Consider the following 10,220-nt stretch of genomic DNA (forward strand, 5'->3'; position numbering starts at 1 on the left):
AATGGTTGATTAATCAAATTAAAAAAAATTAATATTTTTTCCATAAATTACATCATATGGATTAGTCTATGATATTTTCAATCTTTAATCTCTTAATTTTCAATGCATAATCTGATATGGATTATTTTACTCAGGATGATAATTGTATGTGTCGCTTCAAAAGAGATCGATATTTTTATTAAATTTGAAAAAGGGATATTTTTGTATTTAAATCTAAATTTGATTCTTTGTTTACTAAAAAGTGGAGTGATACACTTACGTCTTTATTTTTTATTTTACATACTTTTATTTCTGTTTTGTACATCACCTTTATTAATTCTTGGGGTCAACGGAAAATAAAAAATAAATTTTGCTTGTTATTAATTTGTTAATAATTATTAATAATATATTATTTATTAATAACTTAGAAAATAGTTAATAAAAATATCCTTTATTAAATTCCTTTGAGGGACTCTAATGAACATCACAGCGTCTTCTTTTTTTACAGAAGATGCCGCAAATGTATTTATCGTTATTGTGATATTTGTCAAGATACGCATTAGTGTGCGCTTATCTCTCCATGCGGTGATACGATAATCGCCACCGATTAATCTATCTTTCTTACCGTCCCTAATCAAAGGGACACGTGCGTGATCGATCACCTTAATTGCAGTAGATTCTGTCCCCTTTTCTCCACCGCTTAACGGGGTAACATTAATCGAAGGTTTTTTACGCGTCGAAACGTCACCAACGAGAAAGATATTAGACTCGGTTCGATCGTTATCGTATTTCTTGTACATTTTTCTTCCCAGAACAAGTCTTCCTCGAGAGTCTCTTTCTATTATCGCATTTTATTAATCAAACAGGAAAATATAACAAGACACTCATTTTGTACAAAGATTAAAGAGGAGCAGCCTTTTATCAACGTAAAAATAACTAGGAGACGATATCATCGATTAAATATAACTGACTAGTAAAAAGATGAATGCATATTTTTTTTATTATAGATGTTCGTTTCTTTTCCAGTATTTGTCAATACAGAAATGTTTACAATCGCGGATTATTTCCTTGATCAAACATCTTTTTCCATCGCGTAAATGCTTTAATATAAATCTTATAAATAGATATAGGAAATATGTTTACTATTACACTAGCGATATAGTTTAGGGATTTAATTTCGATAGAATAGACACAACTTATTTACTGCAAGGATGACTTATTGTAATGAGATATAATTTAATTACATAGAAAAATGTACAATTGATTCACGAAGTGATCATTAGGTATCTTAAATTACACAATTCTTCGCACTTCAAAAAATCGCTTCAAATAAAAGATTTGCCCTACTGTCACACATACCAATACCATGGCTTCGAAAAACGCCCACACTACAACTCGGAAGTTTGTACTTTCATTAATCGCTCTGTGATTGCGGTCGCGAACCTGAAATAGCAACGTCTCGTGAATATCTTTATCGCTCATATATATAAATTAGTAAATTCTCTGTTTAAATACCTGCATGTATTCTTGTTCATTCTTTACACCCCATAAGCTGATGCTCAAATCTTTAATCATGTCGTCTAATTTTCCATGATTAGTATCTCCTTCCTGACCTTCCCCAACAGCATTTTCATCATTCTGCTTCCGATTTTCATCAATATCCATATTGAACATCACTACTTTTGGTGTCATTGTGCTTTTTTGATTACTAAAGCAGTAGGTATAAACACCTGCAGTGTGCGCAGCAAATGTATACTTTCCGCTGCTCTCTCGCTCACCTTGATAAATTATTCTAGCATCGGGACCGACTATCTTTACATCTATATCTAAGAATCCACCCTCTGCTATTTCAAACGTGAGACCTGCAAACATTACATATAAAATAAAACCTATTAAAATATTATCATTAATTATAAATATTTTGTAATAACAATTGTGAAGAAATAGTTAAAAATTTTAAATTCGAAAAATCTCAAATTTATAAAAAATCAACTACATTGTTTTAAACATTTAATTGTGTTTTGGCATATAATTAGAAAAGTATAAAATAGAATAGAATAAAATCATATATATTATACACAAAATATGTATAACTTATAGATAAATTTTCTTATGTAATGAGAATTAGTTATTACGAAAGAATCAATTTATAAATTATAAACAAATAGAAATAAATATGTACATAGTACAAATAAAAATAAATACATGTATATAAGAAATAAATGTATCAGCAAAGAGTAGAAATTATCAATGCTCGATAAGGCAAGCGACAAAATTAATTTAAATTATGCTTGTCGCATGCCGTTCAAAAATACTCGTTAAAAAAAAGAGCAGGGAGAAACGCAGTATAGAAACTAACCCATCTTGGTGCCGAAATCGACTTTATCAAAAAAACATTCTTCGGCGTGCGCGTCTACAGTGATAAAGTAACAACGCACGTTGACGATGAAGATGATCAGGAACATGTATAGAATGAGCCACCTCATTTTCTTTATCGGATATTAATATACAATCGTAAAAGTGACATATGCTTATCTCGTTCTCGATCACTTGCCACTTCACAGCGGCATGTTGCTAGTTGCTATCACAGCGCCACGTATGCAATTCACCACGGATTGTGCGATAAACATAGAGAGGTAATCGCAACATGTGTATGTATAGAGAGAAGTCTCTGGGTATCGATCATGTAACTTTTCCCCTAGGGCGGAAAAGTGAAAAATTTTGCCATTGATTTCAATGCTAATATTTTTCACTTTTCACGTTTCCGCCCTAAAGAAAAAGTTACATGATCGGTATATAACCGCATAGACATAGACTGGATTGAGCAATAATTTAAGCATGTATTTGAAAAAAAATATATCGACATTTTAATAAGATTTAAAATTAGCAAAAAAAAAAAAAAATAGTGGAAGTGAAAAATTTTGCCATTGATTTCAATGCTAATATTTTTCACTTTTCACGTTTCCGCCCTAAAGAAAAAGTTACATGATCGGTATATAACCGCATAGACATAGACTGGATTGAGCAATAATTTAAGCATGTATTTGAGATGAAATATATCGACATTTTAATAAGATTTAAAATTAGCAAAAAAAAAAAAAAAAAGTTTGTGACAACGGTACATGGTGTTCCCAAGCGGTCACCCATCCAAGTACTGACCATGCCCAACGTTGCTTAACTTCAGTGATCGGACGAGAACTGGTGCTTTACAACGTGGTATGACTGTTGCCAATAGTAATACTTCCAATTGCTACAGATATACACAATTTGAAAATTTCAAGACGGTTATATATAAACATATAGGGTGCGTTCCGTTTCACGCATTGAGCGCATAGATCGCCTGGAAATCTATAGTTCACGTAAAGCCCGAATCACACTAGCGGCTCCCGGCTGCGATTGCGATTGCCTCAGCCAATCAGAAAGCACCAATTGCAAGTATGATTGGAGCGTAGCACGTGAAATGGAACGCACCCATAGAATGGACTGAGCGTTGCGATAGACAAACGTGCGCTTGCTATAGAAAAAGAGGTACTATATGGGAGGACTGTGTTTGTCTCTTTTCCTAGCATCTCATTGGTGATTTTCTATATGGAGGGGGATAAAATCACCAATGAGATGCTAGAAAAAGAGACAAATAGGCCTCCCATATAGTACCTCTCTCTCTACAGCGAGCACGCGTTTGTCTGTCGCAACGCTCAGTCCATTCTATATGTCTATGTATAACCGTCTCGAAATTTTCAAATTGTGTATATCTGTAGCAATTGGAAATATTACTACTGGCAACAGTCATACCACGTTGTAAAGCACCAGTTCTCGTCCGATCACTGAAGTTAAGCAACGTTGGGCATGGTCAGTACTTGGATGGGTGACCGCTTGGGAACACCATGTACCGTTGCCACTATTTTTTTTTTTTTTGCTAATTTTAAATCTTATTAAAATGTCGATATATTTCTTTTCAAATACATGCTTAAATTATTGTCATAATAAAATCTACTTTATTTATATAGAGATTGAGCGTATTTAGAGGACTCAACGGTTGGGTAGCAATCGTGATTGCAATAGCGAATGTAATTGGTTCTTACTCTTAGAACAACAAACAACGAGTGTTGACAAAATGATGCTCAACTATTGAGACCGCTGAAAAATTGGCTTGTTTTGGTGTTTTCTATAACCACCTGAAATTTGTCGGTCTAATTCTGGAACACCCTGTATACATGCGCCGCGCACAGTTTACAATAAAGCTTCCCACTCCTTTTATCCATATTAGGCTGTGTTCCGATTCCCCACCCGGGTGCACCCGATATTATAGTATACGTGACATGTACTATAATATCGGGTGCACCTGGGTGGGGAATCGGAACATAGCATTAGATATAAAATATAGTAGAAAGTTTTCCAACAAGAAAACAGGTAGACGCGTCTCTCACGTGATTGGCTATCGAATAGAGAATTTTTAAAGTCCGGAAAATTTTTCTATTGATAGCCAATCGTATAACATTGTGAGTGTTTTCCAGCAAGAGGAAAATTTTAAGCATTAGAAAAAGCTTCTAGCATTAGAAAAATTTTCGAAACTTTAAAAATTCTCTATTGGATAGCGAATTGCGTGATACTGTGTCTCTCTGTGTGTCCTTGCTGGAAAATACTCTGTGACATAGATCATAGAAATATCTATACATGGAGTAATCTATGATTTCTATGTCTATGGTCATATCTGAGAACAGGCGGCGCTGAAACCTGGAATTTGGAATTGGCCGCAACCTCCAACTTTTCAAAAGACAGTTTGTGTATCCTATCGTGGAAAGTATTTCGTATATACATTTCTCACGTGTTTGTAACACCGTTTTATGTATTATCGCGACGAATTATCGACACCTATATGCGTATAAACTGTTAATACGGCAATCAAGGCAATGACTTCAAAAATGTGTAAGAAGGACGTTTTGCAAGCTGTTATTCTTGCGGATGATTTCACAACAAGCTTGACTCCCTCGCAAAATATATTCCCGAGCATCTTGATGCCTGTGATAAATGTACCGCTTTTCGATTACATGCTCGAAACATTGATAAAGTCTAGAATACAGGAAGTATTCCTTTACTGCAGCAGTCACATTGATCAACTTAAGAATTATGTGAAGGTAAAGAATTACAAAGGAACTGCAATCTCCCTGATCATTTCCGACGGTTGCAGCTCTCTCGGAGATGCTTTGCGAGATATTGACACAAAGGGCTGGATCAGAGGTTACTTTATACTGATTCGTGGAAACACATTTGTCAGTACGGATCTTAAAACCCTGCTCAATGCACATTGCTTGAAAGTTGAGAAAGACAAAGGGGCAACTATGACTATGGTATTACGAAATTTTGGTTCAACAAAGGATTCTTATATGAGTGAGGAAGCCTCTCTGGTCGTATCAGATAAAAGTAGCAATAAAATGCTGTATTATGCAAAACTGAAGAATAGCGAGAAGAAAGTGAAGCTGGAACTCAATTGGTTCCTTGATCATAATGAGATAGAGCTTAATACATGTTACTTAGATACTCATATTTATTTGTGTTCACCGTCTGTTTTGCCACTCTTTGCCGATAATTTTGACTTTCAGGTAATTAAACTGAATTATTTTTTTGTATAAAATATCAGATTTTACATAGTTATCTTTAATTGCAATATGCAATATACATTAATAATAAAACAAGTTTAATTTACTACATTGAAATATTGTTTTAAGACTATGGATGATTTTATACGAGGGGTATTGATGAATGAAGAAATACTGGACTCAAGAATTTATTGGCAACAGTTAGATGCAGAAGATTATGCCTTGCCGATTACATCATGGAAGGCTTACCATATGCTTACTCAAGATATTTTACGTAGACACAGTTTTCCTCTGGTGGCAGATGCTTTCCCTTCTTTGAAGAATTTTGTATACATGCCACAAAGCACATACAAACACGAAACCGCCCTTGCTAAGGGTTGCATACTGGAAAAAGACTGTATTCTTGGACTTAACAGTACGCTAGGAATTAATACTAAAATTACAAGATCTGTAATTGCAGATCATTGTATTGTAGGTAGTAACGTTAATATACGTAATTCCTATATCTTTTCAAACGTTAGAATCAAGGATAATTGCTCTATTGTGAATAGTATCTTGTTTCCGAATTGCATCATCAGGTACGGTAGCCAAATAGATGGATGTATATTGTGTCCTGAAATTGATGTCGCTGCTCGTAGTCAATACATCGATATAATCGTCGAGTCTCTACCCTCCGGCGTGTCTAAAACTAAAATGTCAGAACTCGATATTGATGATAAGTTTTTATATTTTAAGAACAACAAAGTAGCCGAATGTGATGACTGCTCCACAGAATCGTCTAGCAGCGAAGAGGATTGCGAGCGCGATTCACCGATTCCGGACGACACGAATATGTTCTTGTCCGAGGTTATCGATAGTCTATTACGTGGTTATCAGGATAAGCTCAATTGCGAGAATTTGATTTTAGAAATAAATTCGTCGAGATACGCGTACAACGTCACCATCCGCGAAGTGACGTACAACGTCATTAAAGCGATTCTTAGTCTGCCTTTACATTATCTTGCCGAAACAAAAACTCCCGTTAATAGCCATAACTATCAAAAGAATCTGAAAGCTATCATTACTTATTTCAATTCTATTATATTGAATTACATTAAGAATGAAGACGCGCAAGATGATTGTTTGCGCGCTATAGAGGACATTGCTAGTACGACCGACGAGTTACTGCCGTATACGCAACACCTGTTGCATCAGTTTTACGGTCGCGATATACTATCAGAAGAGAAGATTTTAGAGTGGTATGAATCCATTAGCGAGGACGCGGATGTGCTTCACAGCAAAGTGAGAAATGCCGTCCAGCCATTCATCAAATGGTTACGAGAGGCGGAGGAAGACTCTACTGAAAGCGATAGCGATTAGAGATACTCTTAAAGATCGCCTATTGTAAAATAAAACAGCTGTATGTCTATGAATGTAAGAAGACTGTATATAGTGCACATATAATATACGAACGCATTGTACAAAAATTGTAATATGGAGATACTTGTCAACTTCTCTTTATTTTATCGCGTATCAACCTTTTGTTTTTGCTTTATAATACTTGATTTTTTTTTGAGCAACGATAAATCACGCACCAAATCGGTAATTCGCGCCAAATATATCATTTCGTATGCATGTATATGTGCGTGTATAACGTGTCGATAAAGCCCGCATGTTTCGCCTGTGTTCAATCTTGACCTCCTATTCTCGTTCGCCGAGACAAAGCTATTATTCCATAGGTACGTCTATTTCCGCCAGGTTGTGCCACGCCAGATGACGATGATCCGGAAACTTGATCGCGTCAATCCAGTGCCGCAAACGCGCTCCTTTGCTACCGCAACCTAACATGAGGCCGCCTAAAAATTACACGTGTAGACACATGTATCAAATATATGCAAGCATTTTATTTGATTAATGCAAATAGATTAATAATATTAAATTATTGATTATATTAATCGATATTAGCTGTTTGATGTTAAAACGTATTTATTGAGATTGAGTATACTTTGAAATTCTAATGATTTTGATTTATTCATCATAGTTATGATGAGTGGAGAAGAATCACTATTTCTCATTTATTTAAAATAATGGAGAATTCAATATAATATATAGTAATTAAATTAAATTTTGATTACAAAACACGTAATTAACTTATTTAATTCAAGCAGAATTGTGTGTATTGTATATATATATATAAACAAATTAAAAAATAAGACGGTTAAGAGAATCAAAAGATTTTTAGAATGATATGCCAGTTAACCCCTATTGTCATTTATGATTTTTGAAGGGGTAACTACTCCGTCGAAGGGGATGAAGCAATTGCAAGCCGTTGCATTTATCATACGTCCTCGAAAACAAAATTGACTTCTTTTGGCATTTTTCGCGAAAATTAATGAATCACAAAATAAACAGGGTAAAAACTTTTCAAATGAACACTGTGTGTATATCGTATTTTTTAAATTGCAAATTTTTTTCAAATTAAGTTCTAAAGTTTAAAAAAAAGATATAGGATTAAAAATCATGGCTAATAATGGCTCATACTACCCAAGTAATCGTTACTCTTGCCGAAATCCTTGTCCCATACGGAGAGACATAGCGTCAGCTTCATCAGCTCCGTCAAGCGAGTCGCGAAAACGAACTCTTCGTTCCATTCTGGGTTCAGGGTCTTGCGTTTGATGCTCGTGCTCTGGGAGTTGCGGCCGGCCGTCTTTTTTAGCTTCCTGGCAGTAGCGCGAGCGGTCGATGAGTAATCTAGGAACCGTTGCTGCCGATGATTGTCGGTCGCATCCTCGACGAGGGCCAACTTGACGAATGGGTCAGAAAACCCGTTGTTGTCCATGGGCAGGAGATTCATAGCGCGGTGTATTGTGACCAGCAGTGCACGCCGACGCGTACAATAGCTCAGGCTTATCTGTATCTGCCCCCGTCCGCTTGAACACATGCCCCAAATTTCCTCTTCGTTGTCTACCTGCATCGAAGTAATCGATATGCTATATACATGCTGATAAGAAATGCTGATTTGTTTATCTTTTTGTGTTTTGTACTCTCTCTTTCTCACTCTCTCTCTCTCTATTATATGGGTCACAACTAGAGATGTAAATAGAAAAAAAAATAAGCCTCGTTTTTTTTCCACATTTTATTTTTTTCAGATATTTAATATCTTTATATTTTGATTACTGCAAATTGATTTTTCATTATTTTTAACTTTTTAGATGATAGATTAGAATTAACCATTATTATTTTAAATGTAGCTCGCATTCCAATCGGCTATATAGTTATGTAATTACTATTTTTAATTAATAAAAATTTTTGTTATGCATCTAATTGAGAATTATCCGAATCATATCGAGTTTGATGTAATTTGCCGTAAAAGTCTCATTAATCCATTAAAATTACTTTTGAAAAAAATAAATTAATATAAAAATTTTAGTTTTTTATTGTTAACAAAAAAAAAGAAGGGAATATTATATTTACAAAAATAATGAAAAAAAATAAAATTGTTTTTTTTTCAATTAAAAAAATACGTTTTTTTCAACTGTTTTTTTTTCTATTAGAAAAAACGGTTTTTTTACATCTCTAGTCACAACATTTATTTTATGAACAATGTTTGGTTTAAATATCATGTATTTAAATGAACTATTTGCTTCTGTCATACTGAATACAATGATCGATTTTACAATCAGCATTTAATTTGAATTGGATCACATATTTGATAAATATAATTTTATGTAGAAATTCTTCAAAATTAATTAAATTTGTTAAATTAATTAAATTAATTAAATTAGTTTAAAATATATTTTATGATATTTATATATATTTATAAACAAAACATATTAAAACTTTTATTTTATGATAATTTAATTAGTAATTAGAATTTTTCATGTTTTAAATTTCACACATTTTGTCATGAAATCAAAATCAATAATATCAACACACACATTGATTAATGCTAATATGTACATATTATAATAGAAAAATTTCTTGAAATATAATCTAGGAAAATTCTTGCATACAAGCAATCGCTACGTAAATTACTGGAATTACTTTGAATTTCTGAAATATTGACGGATTCTTCGTTATACTTTTTTTTTTTTGTATTCAACATACCGGATAATGAGCCTGCAGAGGAACTTTGTAATGTTTCGTTTGATATGGTTGTAATTCGTGTAGAGGAAATTTCGCCTCTCCCAGGAAGTCTTGGCCCGATGGGTCGTCCTGGATGATTAAAATGTGCAATGCCTTGCCACTTGAGATCTATAGCACGAAAATTTCTAGTATATATTTATAATTTATTCGAGAACAGATTGATATTCATATTGTTTATTATGATATGATTGATCTATATACATCGGTTTCTGTCATCCCGTAGAAATTCACCGTCTCGTTGAATTCGGGGTCGCGCGTCTTGTGTACAGTTTTTGTTCGCAATCGGCTGCATGTCGCTATCTTCCCCACGGGCAATATATTCAGTTTGCAAAAGGGATCGGCGTGGCCTTGGATGTCCATAGGTATTAGGCGACGCGCACGTTCCACCTTGCACTGGAGGCACTGATCGGCCGGGTCGTATCGCAAGGAGACTTCGAGAGTCCCATAATCTTGTCCCGTTTCTGTTTTTTTTTTTTTTTTTTTTTTTTCAATATGGGTTTAAAATTTGTCAACTCTTTT

The 10,220-nt window shown here is 34.2% G+C and overlaps 3 protein-coding genes and 2 non-coding genes across 7 annotated transcripts in view; 2 read left to right on the forward strand and 3 right to left on the reverse strand.

The window, feature by feature from the left end:
* Positions 1–959: 959 nt before the first annotated feature.
* LOC115236652 (transmembrane emp24 domain-containing protein 2-like) lies at positions 960–2,619 on the reverse strand. The gene is made up of 3 exons (XM_029809239.1): positions 2,339–2,619; positions 1,495–1,841; positions 960–1,422 (listed from the first exon to the last, which is right to left on the reverse strand). Exons 1-3 carry the CDS (start codon positions 2,463–2,465, stop codon positions 1,273–1,275), a joined length of 624 nt encoding a protein of 207 aa, XP_029665099.1. The 5' UTR covers positions 2,466–2,619; the 3' UTR covers positions 960–1,272.
* Positions 2,620–3,089: 470 nt separating this feature from the next.
* LOC115236872 lies at positions 3,090–3,209 on the reverse strand. The gene has a single exon (XR_003884265.1). It is a non-coding gene; the product is annotated as a 5S ribosomal RNA (ribosomal RNA).
* Positions 3,210–3,757: 548 nt separating this feature from the next.
* On the forward strand, positions 3,758–3,877 carry LOC115236871. The gene has a single exon (XR_003884264.1). It is a non-coding gene; the product is annotated as a 5S ribosomal RNA (ribosomal RNA).
* A 789-nt stretch (positions 3,878–4,666) lies between these two features.
* Positions 4,667–7,042, forward strand: LOC115236724 (translation initiation factor eIF-2B subunit epsilon). Its single transcript, XM_029809354.1, has 2 exons — positions 4,667–5,579; positions 5,706–7,042. The coding sequence occupies exons 1-2, from the start codon at positions 4,890–4,892 to the stop codon at positions 6,933–6,935; spliced, it is 1,920 nt and encodes a 639-aa protein (XP_029665214.1). The 5' UTR covers positions 4,667–4,889; the 3' UTR covers positions 6,936–7,042.
* Positions 7,043–7,058: 16 nt separating this feature from the next.
* LOC115236723 (rabphilin-3A) overlaps positions 7,059–10,220 on the reverse strand; it is a 17,021-nt gene continuing 13,859 nt past the window's right edge. For 2 of the 3 annotated variants that reach the window (XM_029809350.1, XM_029809351.1), the window contains 4 exons: positions 9,903–10,162; positions 9,663–9,809; positions 8,100–8,523; positions 7,059–7,411 (listed from right to left, as the gene is read on the reverse strand). In XM_029809350.1, coding sequence (XP_029665210.1) covers positions 7,284–7,411; positions 8,100–8,523; positions 9,663–9,809; positions 9,903–10,162 — 959 coding nt within the window. In that variant the 3' untranslated portion in view covers positions 7,059–7,283. Of the gene's footprint in view, positions 7,412–8,099; positions 8,524–9,662; positions 9,810–9,902; positions 10,163–10,220 lie in introns of those variants that run through there. The other variant, XM_029809353.1, reaches the window with a different exon arrangement.

Source organism: Formica exsecta, unplaced genomic scaffold, assembly GCF_003651465.1.
Source record: "Formica exsecta isolate Colony F162 unplaced genomic scaffold, ASM365146v1 scaffold26, whole genome shotgun sequence".
Classification (NCBI taxonomy): domain Eukaryota; kingdom Metazoa; phylum Arthropoda; class Insecta; order Hymenoptera; family Formicidae; genus Formica; species Formica exsecta.

Coding starts and splice junctions, on each gene's coding strand:
- LOC115236652 (XM_029809239.1), bottom strand. CDS start 2,465: ATGAGGTGGCTCATTCTATACATGTTCCTGATCATCTTCATCGTCAAC. Junction 1,842..2,338: donor CGATTTCGGCACCAAGATGG/GTTAGTTTCTAT, acceptor TAATGTTTGCAG/GTCTCACGTTTGAAATAGCA. Junction 1,423..1,494: donor ATGAACAAGAATACATGCAG/GTATTTAAACAG, acceptor TTGCTATTTCAG/GTTCGCGACCGCAATCACAG.
- LOC115236724 (XM_029809354.1), top strand. CDS start 4,890: ATGACTTCAAAAATGTGTAAGAAGGACGTTTTGCAAGCTGTTATTCTT. Junction 5,580..5,705: donor CCGATAATTTTGACTTTCAG/GTAATTAAACTG, acceptor TATTGTTTTAAG/ACTATGGATGATTTTATACG.